This window comes from Chelonia mydas, chromosome 4 (genome assembly GCF_015237465.2).
Source record: "Chelonia mydas isolate rCheMyd1 chromosome 4, rCheMyd1.pri.v2, whole genome shotgun sequence".
NCBI lineage: Eukaryota > Metazoa > Chordata > Testudines > Cheloniidae > Chelonia > Chelonia mydas.
The window spans coordinates 74,868,860-74,885,125 of record NC_057852.1 but is presented as its reverse complement, the minus strand read 5'-3'; the positions used below and the strand labels follow the sequence as shown (position 1 = coordinate 74,885,125).

The following is a 16,266-nucleotide window of genomic DNA, read 5'->3' as shown; positions in this document are numbered from 1 at the left end:
GTGCATCAAATTAGAGCAAATTAAAGGAGTAACCTGACCTGGTATATTTAACAAAAGGCCTTTGTTAAAATTTCTGAAAGAGTAGGAAGTTACAGTATATATTTGGGTTGATAATTTCATACCACATTTAAAGATATTAATTCATTTTTTTATTCAAAAATCTACAAAGAGAAAGTAGGGTGAGATCCTCAGCTGTTCTGTCCTCGTATGTTATTTTTGCAATGTGTCTCTTATAGAAGAATCTTGAGCTATCCTGCTGATCTTCAGTTTGTCTCACATTGTGAAGTCATTGCCTCCTCGTGAGCAGTTACTCACAGTAATGGAACTGCTGATCAGTGTGAGTAATGGGTTTACACTATATGAGCAAATCAGTTATCTTTGAAGAATGTAAGGAATGTGTTCAAAATAGGTCAAGATGTAAGTCTGCCACGTCACAGATATAAAATAACATGACACAGCATAATAAAAATGTGTATCATAGACATCAGAGATAGAAAAGACTTATTAGCTCATCTAGTTTCTCTCTTTGCCAGTGCAGGATCATTCCCTATAGTATATTTACTGGGGTTTTTTCCTGTGAATTTTTAAATATTCTGTGCAACAGATCTAACCGTAAAAGCAATATGGAATTTGTTTCTCCTGTCAGCTATTTGTTATTATTTCAGTTAAGTTATGTAAACCATACATACTAGATGCATAGCAGGTACTTTGGAGCAGCATGTCACTATCCCTGACATTCCTGAATTAAAGAGACACTAAACTGGTATGGCCCAAATTTATTCTACTTTTCATTTTCTTATCTGTTTGCAAAGTCCATATATTTCAGAAAAAATGCTTTACTGATAGGATATTAGAAAAACTTATGGCAGCAGTCCTATATCCTAGAAACCTAACAATAACAAATAAATGTACATGAGGAAAAGAGAGAACATATCTGGAGGAAAATTGATTTCATATTCAAGGTTACAAAGAGCTTTTGTTGGCAACACTGAGTAACAAACGAGTCTTAAAATAATGCTTTTGACAGTGTTTTTTAAGTAAAAATAGAAAAAACTAGACAAATAAAAATGCAAAATCTGGAATGAAATAGACCTTTTAAATGGAAGAATCTTGGAAACTGTCAATGTCAGAAACTCTGTGGATATTCCGCTCCAGTTGAATACCATCAGGTCAGCACGAGCTGTAGTGAACTTAATACTATGTACAGTATAAATAATCCTCATATTTTGAGCAGCAAGCATCATGACCAGCTGATATTTTCTTTCCTCAGGACCAGCTGTTCCTGGCACTGAGGAGTGCCTGACTGGAGCCACATGATCTTATCAACACATTTGAGAATTGTACCGAAACACTGACAAACACTCTGGTGCAGCAATGACTGTCATAGAGGAAAATCGCCCTTTTGCCCAGCAACTATCCAATGTCTACTTTACTATACTTTCACTTTTTTGTTTTAAACTTTTTGTGAAAATCAGCCTTGCCATCCTCAGTCACTTCTACATTGTAAAAGGGAACCGTAAAGAGGCAGCAAGGATAGCTGATGAATTTTATGGAATTCCTCAAGGGCAAGGTATGTGTGTACTTATTACTGTATCTTAGTTTATTGCCATTGGTTTATTCTTGTTGTAGTTAATCATTTAACTGCTCATGTGATTTTAAAAATATTTCCATTAAGCCAAGTTGTGTGTGATTTTTCCCCCCAATATAAGATAGCTCGTATTACAACAGTGTTAATTTGTTTATATTGGGCCATATTCTTCCATCCTTACCTTAACTAGAATTTTTCTCTGTGAAAAGCTCCACACGTTATGAGTATGGGTAGCAGAATCTGTTCTACTATGGTCAGAAAATCTAATTGTTAGCTCTCTTTATATGTTTGATATAGTTTATAACAAAAAATGTATACGAAGGAAAGCTCCAGAGAAACATATCTATTAGAAAACATAGTTTATAAATTGTAGATTAATGTGAGGTACTGTATAAATCTGAATTATTATAGGCAGCTCTGCTAGTGACTCCTATAGTTAAGGCTGCCTAACACTTCCCATTACAAGACCCTACTTTCAGTTGCATACATACTCCTAAACTTTAACTATTGAGCTGAAATTTCCTATGCCAGGTGTCTAACCCAGGAAGTTTTTTAGAACAATTCAACAAAATCAGTTCATACATTTCTGAGAACAAAAATATGTTGCTTTGCCCATGTTAAAATTATTACAACCATTTCTTTGAGACACTCTAGAATCTTCATGCTTTAGAATAGGGACTTGAAATTTGGCAGGAAGGTCACCCAGGTGTCAGAGATGGGCTTTTTGGCGTCCTCATAGAAATCCACCCACATTTGGCCAAGTTGTAAGCCTCTGAAAATTGCAGAGTGCATGTGCTCAAACAAACATTTGTTAGTTTGGCAGCATTATTCTCCAAAGAGTCCATCTGTACTAAACAGGTTCTATCTCCACAGTCTTTGTGCCCACCAGACTGCATCTGCAGCATCCCCACAGAGTGAATGACCATGCTCCTGCTCAGCTCAGGACTTCAGAGATGATGTTTCCCTGCAATTGCTCCTATATCTGTCTGGGGTCACTCCAAGCACTCATGTAGCATGGAGGGAAAGGAAGTATGCTGAATTGAATGCAGTTGGGTGAGGAGCTTGTGAGGGACTGAAACAGGAGCTGGGTGAGAGAAGAGGACTGGGTCAGGCTGGGGTGAATAGGGGTAGAAGGAATCAGGCTTGGAGGAATAGGGTAAGAATATTTAACTGTCATAGCAGACTCCCCTACAGAATCTGGAATTGAACTCAAGAGTCCTGAGTCTTATTGTTTCTTTGCTATCAGCAAACATCTGTGAAATCCACTGCCAAAGTTCGGGTTGCATCTTCCTATGTGGCTGGTCCATATAAGATAATGATTTACTACTGCTGAAAGTGACTGTTAGCTCAAGTGGCAAAGAGGTCTGTGCTGATCTAAAGGTCCCAATTCTGCAAGTGACCCATTGGGCAGGGTGGGGTGGGGGGTGTCAATATGGTTCCACGTGATGGACTTTCTATTTTTCAGTTTATTTTTTTATATGTCACTAGTTGATGGACCCAAAAAAAGGCCTCAAAGAACATGTATATTTAAGGTGAAGGATGATGATATCCTTGATTCACATTGTTGCACTGAGCAGTTATTTTATATAACATTGGTTTTTGTTAAGAACAATATGTCATCCTTAACTTTGGATTTCTTAGCTCTTGTCTGCAACGCAACTTTAACGGTGATTTTGGGTTAATTTAAAAAAATAATTATTCCCAGGAGGTTAGTGGGGGAGAATGTGGCTGAATTCTGTAATTTAAGTTTAGTGATGTTAAATTTGGTGAAAGTGGATTTGTTTTAATGAAAGGAGATAGATAGTGAGGGGCTGTGGTAAACAGAGCAGGTCTCTTGTTAAAAAAATGGAAGGTAGTCTCTGAGTTAAAAATAACAAATGTGTAACATATGTTGCTTTGGGACTTCTGAGCTTCATCTGGGTGCTCAGCATCAGAGTTTCAAAAAAATAAACATGCATGTATAAATTACAATAGTCACAGACGGAACAAATTTCTATTTCTAGAAGTCAAAAGTGAATAAGAAATTAAAAATACTTTTTCTTTTCTGAGTCATCCATTTCAAATAGCAAAGTTAATGTCCTAAAATAAGATTTAAGAGCCTAGTTCTGTTCCCAGTGAAGTCAATGGTAAAACTCTCATTTCAAAAAATGGCTTCAATGAGAGAAGGATCAGGTCTATTATAAAGTTCCCATTAACTGGATTATTCTTTAACTTTGGCCCTGATCTTCCAAACATTCACATGCTTACTTTGTTCTCATAGTTGTCCCATTGAATTCAATGGGACTGCTCAGGTATGTAGCACTAACTACTTAAGTGTTTGCAGGGCCAAGGCCTATAAGTTTAGATGATTATGCCTAGTTTTCCCCTTCCTCATGGTGAAGTGTACCCAAGGTTGGTTATTTTTCAGGGCAAAAATGTGTAAAGTCATGATTCTAGTTACAAAAGAAAACGAAAAGTCATAGCACACAAAGTTTTATCCCATTTTAAAATCTCATATTCCACCAAATTGACATAATTGAGCCACTTTTGTATGACAATAATCATGGAAAAAGTATTGCTCATTAGTGGACTGCCATGACTTTTTTCAGGAAAGACATGGGTGTCACTAATATGCAACCTTGGTTATCTTTCAGAGTAACAGCCGTGTTAGTCTGTATTCGTAAAAAGAAAAGGAGTACTTGTGGCACCTTAGAGACTAACCAGTTTATTTGAGCATGAGCTTTCGTGAGCTACAGCTCACTTCATCGGATGCATAGCATATCGTGGAAACTGCCACGATATGCTATGCATCCGATGAAGTGAGCTGTAGCTCACGAAAGCTCATGCTCAAATAAACTGGTTAGTCTCTAAGGTGCCACAAGTACTCCTTTTCTTGGTTATCTTGTGTGTAGATATTGTTGCTCCTTTGGCCTCAGCAGTTGCCAGTATTTGGGACCTTGCAGGATTATTTCTAAGAGCAGAAATGATGATAGAAGTCAGGTATATTCTTGGTGAAATCCTGTTTATTTACAAAGAATATATATGTAAGCAGTGTCAGGATGAGCTCCACCCTGACATCTGGTGGTGAGGTGTGGCAAGTTGTGGAAAAGAACTTCAGGGCCCGATCTCATTTGCATAGGCACACCCACCCTGCCTAGAATGAGGCCATAGCTGCCCAAATGGTCACTTTGGCTGCTGTGGGATCCCCAGTGTCTCTGTTTTTGGGGCAGGAAGAATAAATTGTTATTACCCTGATTATGGGAACTGTGCTTGGAACTGTACTTGGCCTTTTGTTATGATGGAGGGACTCACCATCAACTAAGTGGCACTCGCTAGGCAAGGGTCATGGGTTCCAAAATTCTGTGAATTGAGAGAGGCTGGGGACAAGTATTAATACTTGGTGGTATGGGCCCCTTGGTGAGGGCCTTACATGCTAATTGCACTTCCTCCTCTCTCCACTGTGGAATATCAGAGCTAATTTTGATTTCATTAGAAGTCTAGTTACAGGCTGCTGACTGGGCTAACAGTGCACCAGCACTGAGGCTCCCCTACTACAAGCTGAATTCCCAAAGAGCTGAACTGACTAAGAGCTGAAATCACTGAGCGTTGTGTTAAGTAGTGGGGGAGCCTGAAGATATATTGTGGAGCAGTTTGCGGGACGGCTGGAGTGCCTTGTGGACAGGCTGGTGGAGCAGTTCGTAGGACGGCGGGAGCTGCTTGTGGGCCGCGGAGCGAAGGAGTTCGTGGGGCGGCTGGCGGAGCGGAGCGAAGGCCTATGGAGCTGTGGGGCGGTCAGCTTCAGATCATGTAAGGTGCCTCTTACCCCCGTCCCATTTCCACCCAGGTTGGGAGGTAAAGCTCCACAGATAAACTTTCGAACTCTGGGGCTGCCCTGACCAGGGACAGAGACTTTTGGGTGATTGGACTTTTGGGACTTTGGGTGATTTGGGGTTGCTGGACTCAAGAACCAAAGGGAAAGGGGCATGCCCCAATTTGCTTGGGGTGGGTTTTTTTTTGCTCATGGGTTGTGTTATGAATCCTGTTGGTGGTGTTTCCCCAACATAATGCCACATTGTTTCTCTCTGTTATTAAAAGGCTTTTTGCTACACTCAGACTATGTGCTTGCGAGAGGGGAAGTATTGCCTCTTGGAGGCGCCCAGCGGGGGTGGTATATATTTGTCCCAGGTCACTGGGTGGGGGCTCGAGCCGGTTTGCATTGTGTTATTGGAATGGATCCCCTAGATATTGAACCCAGCCCTTGTTGCTGCCAACTCTGACGGGCAGAAGGGTTACATTTTTGGGGGCTCGTCCGAGATGCCTGGGTCAGTACCCCTCGCAAGCACCTGTTGAGTGATCCACTACATTGGGAAACAATTTATATATTTTTTTTGTTTGTGCTTATATTTTGAGGAAATTACTGTTTGTATAATGGCTAATATGTCAGGTTTGTTGGGCCCTGGCTCAGCAGCTTCTAGCTCAGAGGCTACAGCCTCGGCTGATGATTGGACAAAAGCTCTGGGGCAAACATTGGAAAAGGTTGTGCTGTCCCATGCTGTGTCAAACTCTTGTCCTAAGTTAAGATTATTTGCTGGGGAGGAGGAGTTTGAACCCTGGTTAGAGCATACCACTGAAATGCTGCAAGAGTGGGCCGTACCAGATGCAGAAAAGCGAAGATGCCTCATAGAGAGCCTTGGCGGCCCAGCATTAGATGTGATTCGCACCATGAAGCTCATTGACCCTGGGGTCAGTGTGAAGGACTGCCTAGAGGCCCTTGAACACAACTTTGGGAGTGTAGAGGGCCCTGAAGACAGCTACTGTAAGTTCCTTAATTCTCGACAACAAAAGGGCAAGAAGGCTTCAGCCTACATACAGAGACTGGAGAGACTGCTTCAGAGAGCTGTCATGAGGGGAGCAGTGACTGCTGAGCAGATGGATCAGACCAGACTGGCTCAAATTGTAAGAGGAACTCAGTATCAGAACCCGATTCTACTTCATCTCCAGCTAAGAGAACGACGGGAACATCCCCCAGGTTACTCCCAGCTGATAAAAGAGGTCAGAGAGGAGGAAGAAAGGCAGGCTGCCAGTGAATTTTGGGAAGCCCAAATATCGGATCCAGCCAGCACAACACCACTGCAAATGGCCAGTGTACTGATGGTGAGCACCAGAGAGGAACTTGCCCAACAAATGCAGGTCCTGACGGAACGGATAGCTGAGCTGCAAAGTACCGTTGACCGAGTTAAGACTTCCAGGAATAAGAAGCCTCAAACTGTGGCAATTGAGAAGCCCGCACTTAGAGCCACCATCCCACCCAGGCGAAGGGGGAAAGGTCAATTCTTCTGCTACCGATGTGGTCAGGATGGACACAGTGCTGCCAAGTGCCGTAATGAAGAAAACCCCTCCTTAGTGTATGGAAAGCTGAGGATCAGTTGGGAGAGATCCGGTAGCTGCCAGAGGGTCTGGGAACGGGGACCCCCCAGGTCTGCAGGATTTGAAGATTCCCCCAGAAAAGACTGTCCAGCTGGGATCCCCGCAGGACTGATAGGGCCTCGAGCAGAGGTCACGGTGAGGATTGAAGGGGTGGAGTGTAAAGCAGTGCTTGACACTGGATCTCAAGTGACTATTATATTTCAGTCATTCTACCAACAGATGCTTAGGCACCTGCTTATACAGTCACTGACTGGCCTTGGCCTGTGTGGCCTCAGCATGGATGAATACCCCTACCAAGGGTATGTCATAGTGCACCTGGCAGATGCAGTGTTGTGTAATTCAACTTAATTGGTCTCCAGGTGATGTCCCACGATGCTCATCTGTGAAAGCTCTGGAGGTCATTCTCAACTCTGCTGCACTGCAGCCAGGTACACAGGAAACAGTTCTTAAAATATAGGCCTATACAGGCAGGCCTGCATATCTATATCCTAACACCAGTTTGAGCACAGCTGATCCTGGAGACTACATGCCCCATACTCGCTCCAGCCTGGTCTGCACAGGAGGTGGTGGATCTCATCACTGTGTGCGGATAGAGCTCCGATCCCGCAGAAGAAACTCTGACATCTATGCAAAGATTGCTCGTGGAATGGGGGAGAAGGGCTACACGAGGGACACACAGCAGTGCCGTGTGAAAATAAAAGAACTTCGCCGAGCGTACCAGAAGGCAAGGGAGGCGAACAGTCATTCTGGTGACTGAACCCCCCACATGCTGGTTCTACAATGAGCTGCATGCAATTCTTGAGGATGACCCTACCAGCAACCCCCAAAAGCAAAGTGGACACCTCACAGGTGTTTCAGTCAAGGGACAACAAGGAGGACATTATGGTGGATGAGGAGGAGAATCGGAGACGGGTGAGCGATGGATCCATTCTCCCCGAGAGCGAGGAAATATTTTTAACCCTGGAGCCCTGTGGGTCGCAGGACATCATGGTGGCCGACCGTGATGCTGGGGAAGGCACCTCTGGTGAGAAAACAGTTACAATCAAAGTCCAGTTAAACTTTAGCAGGCACACACGTTCGGTGGTATTGCATGTTTACTGTGAAGAAAAAGCGAGGTGCTGTGGTTCTTTGCTTACAAGAGGCTGCACCAGCTATGCAGAGGGTGGCCCCTGGAAAAGACTGTTTTTGTGGACTGGGATAGCCCGGGAATCCTCCATGGCTCTCTCTAGGAAACTTTCACAGAGATACTCTGCAATCCCTTGCAGATGGTTTCTGGGCAGGGCAGTCTTATTTCTTCCACCATGGTAGGACACTTTCCCACGCAACTCCTGAATTAATTCTGCTGGCATTCTTGCGGTACACAGCATAGCATCATAAGTGTCTATACCCAGACACTTGCAGCATCTCCTTCCTTTCCGCCTCTGTTACCCTCAGGAGACTGATATCACATAGGGTCGCCAAGGGGAAATAAGGGAAGTTCTCATTAAAAGTGCTCTTAAAAGGAAAAAAAGGACATGTAGACCCACCCCACACCCGCACATTCCAGATCACCAAACCACGCGGCTACTAATGTGCCTTTACTGTGCTCAGCATGGGTTGGCAAGTAGTTTAAAGTGGCTGATAGGGAACTGGGGCCCCACATGAGAGATTCCACAATTTGGGAGTGAAAACGTTCCCCCCAGCCCTGTTCATAAACAACTTCCCGTGGTGCTGTGGGGAAGGGCCATTGTTTGACTAGCTACCTCTACTCCTGACATGAGCCTGCCATAAACTTCATTAAAAGTGTGCTCACCCAGGACCCAAGGGGGCTTATTCACCAGGGCTGGAGCAGCAAAACGGCACAGTGAACAGTTATGGACTCTGATTATGTTATGGCTTGCACCTAGTGTAATAAGGGATTTTTTTTTATGAAAATGGCCTTGCTATGGAAACATTTTATTCATGTACAATGGCACCTTTATTTTTTCCCATGACTGACAGCTGGAAATGTGTCCTTCGGCATGTTATCAACACCTGAAAACAGACTTTCGCTGATTAGAAGGAGAAAAAGAAAGCGGGAGGACATGTTCACCGAGGTAATGAATGCCTCCGAGACAGCTGACACAGAGCTGAGAGCATGGAGGATTTCACTGTCCGAGAAGTTAGACATGGACATGAAGAGCAGGAAAGCTTCCAATGAGCAAGAGCAGGTGGTGCAGGATAAGATGCTTAGGATTATGAGGGACCAAGCAGACATGTTGAGGCGTCTGGTTGAACTGCAGGAACAGAAGCAGGAGATCTACCCTCTGCAGATCCTGGTGGACAGCCAGCCAGTTTTCTTTCTAGTGTGGTGGGAATTTAGATTGTGTGTCCAAGATAGGTTCCTTCTTTTTGGAACACATCACATTTCTTTGGGTTCTGTTTTAGATTGGCAGTCTTAAACTTATCACTAAGACTATGATTTTTATTCTGAGGTCATGGAAATCATAGAATCCGTGACTTCCAGTGACCTCCGTGACTTCAGCCTGCCTTGACCAGGAGCTGCGGGGTACCCTAGCTGCCTGGTGGGGGTACCCTGGAGCTCATAGGTGGGAGAGGAACCTTGGAGCTCCGAGCAGGTCCCCACAGCTGCCTGGCTGCGCTCCCATTTTCTCATGGATATTTTTAGTAAAAGTCACAGACAGGTCACAGGCTTCAGTGAATTTTTCTTTATTGCCTGTGACCTGTCCGTGACTTTTACTAAAAATATCTGTGACAAAATCTTATGCTTATCACAGATCATTTGTAAATGTATCCGTTCCTGTTCAAAGGTTTTAGCATGCACCACGATATTATATAGGTCAGCGTTTCTCAAACTGGGGTCCGCGGGCCCTGCTGATCAACTCTTCCCCCTCCCTCCCAGCGCCTCCTTCACGCTAAGGAACAGCTGTTCCCCAGTGTAAAGGAGGCACTGGGAGGGAGGGGGAGGCGCAGAGACCCTGGGTCCATGCCACTCCCGGAAGCGATCAGCACGTCCCTGCAGCCCTGCGGGAGGATGGGGTGGGACAGGGGGTTTCCGTGTGCTGCCCGTCTCCTGAGTGCCGACTCCACAGCTCCCATTGGCCGGGAACTGCAACCAATGGGAGCTGCAGGGGCGGTGCCTGTGGGCAGGGGCAGTGCGCAGAGACCCCTTGGCCCCCCCGCCCAGGAGCCAGTGCCAGAGGGATGTGCCCGTCACTTTTGGGAGCTGCCCAAGGTAAGCACAGCCTCCCTCACCCCCTCCCGCACCCCAACCCCCTGTCCCAGCCTGGTGAAAGTGAGGGTGGCGGAGAGTGAGCGATGGAGGGAGGGGGAATGGAGTGAGCAGGGACATGGCCTCGGGGAAGGGGGTGGGCCAAGGGCTGAGGGTGGTGGTTGGGAGTCCCCAATTTTTTTTTAATCAAAATGGGGGTCCTCAGGTTGCTAAAGTTTGAGAACTGCTGATCTAGGTACAGGGTGCTGGAACAGGAGGGCCAGTTGGGGCCATGGACCTCCCACTTTTGAAAGTTATAGAGCCTGGCCTGTCCACATTTCAGGGCAGGCGCCAGCCCCTTTCCCCTCCTCTTCCACCCAAGCTGAAAGCTGGAGCCAGGCCAAGGTAAGAGCCGCCTGGGCAGCTGTGGGGAGCCCTAGACCTTCCAGCCCATCTGGGCAGGGGGTGCGGGGTCCAAGAGCAGCCCCTGGCTTGTGTTCCTGCACACTGGGGTGCGCTGCCCAGGACAGGTGTAAGGTCTGGGGCTCCCCACAGTGGCCCAGGCCCCCTGGGCAGCTCTTACGTCGGCCCAGCTGCTGCTCTTCGGCCCCCTGAGTCCCTGCCACCGCCAGAGCTAGGCTGAGGTGAGAGCTGCCCCGGACCCTTCACCTACCATGGGCGGGGACGTGGGTCAGGGGCTGCACTTGGGCCTCCCACCCAGGGCAGGTGGAGGGTCTGGGGCTCCCCACAGCGGGCTGGGTGGGTGTTACTCCAGCCAGGCTCTGGCTTCTTGCCTGGTTAGGGGGCAGGGTCTCAGGGGAAAGAGGGAGCTGGGGTGGGGTCACAGAGGGGCTGGTCCTCATGCCCCTCCCCCGTTTATGAAGGGTCCGGCGCCCTTGGCTAAGTATAATAATATGCAATGCAATACCTTAGCCAAAAGCCTCTCAAATGTGTCTGGTGCATGACACAAGTCAAAAGCCATAATTTTAAATGGTCACAGGCCTTGTCCTGGTGCGAAAGCAGTATTTTCCCTGTGCTTTGGATCCACTTCCACTTACTAGTATCACTTTTAAGATCCAGTGTGGAAAACCAGACTGAACCTACTACAGCATCCAAGGTATCATCCATTCACTGTAATGGATAAAGAATACTTCATTTAGTTTTCTATAGTCCATACAGAATCTAGTGCTGCCATCTCTTTCTTAACCAGAACTATGAGTAAGGCCCAAGGACTAGTTGAAGGGTCAACTATGCCTTCCTGATAAATTTCTACAGTGGCTGGTAAAGTCCTTTCCCTTTTTGCAATTGGTTAACAATGAGGTGGCTGTTTAATGGGCTCGTTTCCTGAAGCAGCAGTCTTACATTGGACCAGTGCAGTACACCCTATATCTCTGCTGGATAGGGAGAACAACTCCTGATTCCTATCCAGAAAGTCTCTTACACAGTTTTGCTGCAACCAGGGAACCCCTGATCCTAGGCAACTTAACTTCTCATCAGACTTTGTCATGTGGACCATTGCCTTGGGCAGTGGCTTCTATTGTTTTCACCTGTGTCATTAGTTAAAGGGGCTCAACTGTTCCTTTATTTAGACAGAACAAAGGGTAGCTAGCACACCCACTGACTTTAACCAGGTCTGTGATTTGTAGATCAAAGACCTGCTCAATGGCAGCCATTAGCACCTTCCGGCATTATACTATGTTTTCATTTAACTATTTGCTAATATTGTTCTTGAAATTATCCCAGAATATACATTCTTTATTTTTCTGTACTCAAAAACATTTTAATAGTTTGTGTTTTCTTATGATTCCTTCATCAGTTAGATAAGATGTTGACAAAGTACTTTGTCAATTTAATTGTTAAATATCCCACTGCTCGTTAGCAAATAAAATGATAAGGCTTTGCATCACAATCATTTAGACTACATTTTAAAGATGTAACCAGAAAAACAAAACAATTTATGGCAGCATGCAAATGAACTAAAGTTTGCTGAATGCTGACTAGCCTGGTCATCTACAAAAAAAAAAAAGTATTAAACCCCAATCCTGAAAGTGAATGTCTGAGGGCACATTGTTGCATTCTCGTAGATCCCTGTTGACTTCACTGAAGTACATAAGAGCTGTAGGTGCTCAGTACCTATGAAAATTTAGCTAACAGTTATTTCTATTATTGTAGTGTGTTACGAATTATACCTGATAGGACACGCACACAACTGCTGCGAATTACACCTGGTAGGACACACACACAAATGCTATGAATTACACCTGGTAGGACACGCACACAAATGCTATGAATTACACCTGGAAGGACACGCACACAAATGCTACGAATTATACCTGATAGGTCACGCACAGTTCGAATCTAGGCTGAGGCACATAAACAAAGTCCACAACTGCAGAGTTCCCAAAGATACTAAGTTTATTACGATCGAGCGTGGTGCCCCCCTGCTAGCCAGGAGGGGACCCTGAATACAGATTATACAAAGGTTATATACCTTTTAGCAAAGCAAGTTGCCCTCGTGCATCGGAAACCTTAGCCAATAGACAAACCCTTCCCTTATCTACCACCTATCCCTGCTTGGTGCATTCCTCGTGCTAAACTAGTATGTTAATTACACAGCATGGTCCTAAAGCGATGCATCAGTAACTTTTATTATCAGGATGGGAGGCCTCACATCAAAGGCAAGGAGACAGGGAGTTAGGGACAGACAAAGAGCAGATACCAGGAGTCAAGGCAGGCTGCAGACAAGGAGGAGGATTTTCACAGGAATGCAGTATCTAAGGAACACTCCTCCTGGTGCATGATGTGCTTGCTTTTAGACAATGGTGGGCCCCAAACCAAAATGGAGTCACATGTGCTAACTTTTCCTTAACAAGTGCCTACAGTGCAGTGCTAGGAACTGTCTGGATATAAAGTAACAGAATGTCCTTCCTTTAAGAGCTCATAAGCTAAGAATAAAGCAAGAAATGACAATTGGGGAAAGAGAAATAAATTATGCGATTGATGTAGAGCTGAGCATAATTTTTGGACAAATAGTTTGCAAAAAATGCAAATTCGGGTTAACAAAATATTTGCAAATAGTTGAATTTGGAAAATAGTTTCAGCTGAAAAATCAAAAGAAATTCTAAAATTTTGAAATGTAGCTAGATTTAATGATTTTTAAAAGGATAAAAAAACACCATATTTCATTTTAGGTTAAACAAAATGTTTCATTTTATTTGTGTTTTTCATTTTGCCAAGAAAAACAAACAAATAAACAAAATCCATTCTGGGTCAACCCAAAACATTTCCCCCCCAATTTTTGCTTAAGGTTGGGTTTGATAACTATAGCTGAAGTTAGAATCAGCATAGCTATCTGTTAAGGGAAAACTGAAGTCATATTTTTACTATTTCCTTAGACTACTACAGAAGAGGTCACTTAATTAGAATATATAAGCAATATTAATAGCGGTAAATGTTTGAAAACTCACCAGTGAATATAAATTCAGCAGCTGTGAACTGTGTGGTGGGGCGGGGAGAGGCTTCTACTTTTATAATGATTGCATCAAGAAATAGGCTCATGATTACAGCTCATTGAACTTGGAATTTCTGTTTCATGGGAAATTTCAAAATATCAAAATTTGTTTTCATCCCAGATCTGAACAAAACCATAATATTTTCAAGTTACTAACAAAATGGAAATTCCAAAAATGCTAGGTTAGGAAAACTTCATTTCAGAAACATTTTGAAAATTATTGTATTTTATTTTTTACATTTCATGACATGCCATTAGTAGTGTATATTATGACCTGACATCATTTCATAATGTCATGATATGACATGTACTACTACTGATGACATGGAATAATGTAAAGATAATAAGACTAAATACAAGTTTAAATAAATTTCAAAATGAAATTTTATTTTGAAACAAGATTTTGAAATTTTTCTGAAATGAAATTTTCCTAAATTAAAAGTTATTTTTTGTCTCATCAGAAATTTTTGCCAAAATTGATGAGTTTTGTGAAAAAATTGTATTGAATCAAAACAGCATTTTCTGAGGCAAAACCGCTTTGATGAAAAATCTCCTACCATCTGTACTCATGACATATACTGGGGCAGAAAGGTCAGAGCTGCAGTTGCAGATACAAGTTATAGTAGGTTTCAGAGTAGCAGCCATGTTAGTCTGTATCCACAAAAAGAACAGGAGTACTTGTGGCACCTTAGAGACTAACAAATTTATTTGAGCATAAGCTTTCGTGGGCTAAAAACCACTTCATCTCTAAGGTGCCACAAGTACTTGTGTTCTTTTTAAGTTATAGTAGGAGATTTCCACAGTTATTTTTCAGTTCACGTTATATTTTTTCTGGCTGTGGGTTCTTTTGTTTCTCTTTTGGAATTCTTTGCGGGTTAGTTTTTACATTAAACTAGGTGCCCCTAAAATGTTAATGCACTGCAGAATTTTGGGTTGAAAATGTATGACTATCTTGTGAAAGCGGATTAATTGAAGGGTGCTGTTCACATGTAATCTCCAAGAGATTTGTGATCCAAGCACTCACCAGTACCTCTCTGCATAACAGAAACCTAACAATGAAAATTTAAAAGTTGACATTCTACTGAGATGAATGGGGTTTATTCATACTTTTCAGAGCGATTGCATCAGGCTCTGCATAATCAGGTAGACTAGGCTGAATCAGTTTACACTCAGTTCACGTTTTTAAGGTTTTCTTCGTAAACCTAAGTGCCAAGGAGGCAAAGTTAGACCATCCTTGAGACTGCTCTGATTTAAACTGGGAGTCTTCCCCCCGCCCCCCCCCCCCCGGCTCTTCTCAGGATCATAAGAATGCAAAAGTAGTTTTAAGGCATGTTCGCACCTTTCCTTCCCCTGTAGGTCATAAATCAGAAATAATGTTGTTGTTCATTTTTGGAGATGCACTGTCTGGAAAGGTTGACTGCTTTTAAACCATAGTGAATGATTAAACAGAGTAATGTTTTCCTACTACCCTATTCTAACAATTTGCAATTGATAACATCATTTAGCAACAGATGGTAGGGGAGAAAAATAAGCACAAGGCATCTTCTCAACTCACATTCCACACAGATCATAATTCTATTAATAAAAGCCATATAACACCTTTACTAGCTTCCTAGATACAATAGAGAGTCATTTGGTAATGAAAGGAATGTTGTATGGAATACCTATTTATCACACTGCTCAGTGTAAGGCACCAACATTTGGCATTTTGTTTTTCATAGATTATATATAGTTAGTAGTGTCAAAGTATTTAATGTAGTTTAGGAATCGGTAATTTGCTGAATAATGAGGCTCTTGGGGGCTGCTCCCTTTTACAAATCTGATACCAGATTGAGTAAAACACTGAAATAGTGATATTTCTTAATGGAGTTCATCGCCCTCTCTGGACACTGCTAAATCACTCCTGCCAGACAAGACTGTCACTCAAAAACACTTCTTAAGAGAGCAATCTGGTTCTGGAGTGAACCAGATTGCGCCAAGTATCAAGCATTTAACAAAACAAAACTTCCCTGGGGAAGATACTCCAGACCACCCTAAAAGGGCTTCCCACACCACAATCCATTTCAAAGTATATAAGTTCAACACTCTGCTATATGATCAATATTCTCTTTATATAATGAGAACAAAGTACAAACCTTTCTATGGATTTAGGTCTTATCTACACTACACTACTGAGTTGACCTATGTTAGGTCGACTTACAGATACCGCAGTAACTACTGCAGTTTTTCATGTCCACACTGCCTTCCTTCTGTCAGTAATGCATGTAGGATTGCCAGGTGTCTGGTTTTCAACTGGAAAGCTGGGTTGAAAAGGGACCCTAGCGGCTCCAGTCAGCACGGCTGACCAGGTCATTAAAAATCCAGTTGGCGGGGCTGGCAGGCTCCCTACCTGCCTCTGCATGGCTACCGGAAGCAGCGATATGTCTCTCAGCTCCTAGGTGGAGGGACAGCCAGGGGGGCTCCACACGCTGTCCCCACTCTAGGAGCACCAGCTCTGCAGCTCCCAATGGCTGGGAACTGCGGCCAATGGGAGCTGTGGAAACAGTATGCACTGTGCAGCGCAGCCTGGTC

The 16,266-nt window shown here is 43.7% G+C and overlaps 1 protein-coding gene across 1 annotated transcript in view; it reads left to right on the top strand.

Moving 5' to 3' along the window:
* Positions 1-1,221: 1,221 nt before the first annotated feature.
* ASB5 (ankyrin repeat and SOCS box containing 5) overlaps positions 1,222-16,266 on the top strand; it is a 57,607-nt gene continuing 42,562 nt past the window's right edge. The window contains exon 1 of the mRNA XM_007067071.3: positions 1,222-1,570. Within this exon, the coding sequence (XP_007067133.2) occupies positions 1,375-1,570 (196 nt within the window). The 5' untranslated portion in view covers positions 1,222-1,374. The remainder of the gene's footprint in view (positions 1,571-16,266) is intronic.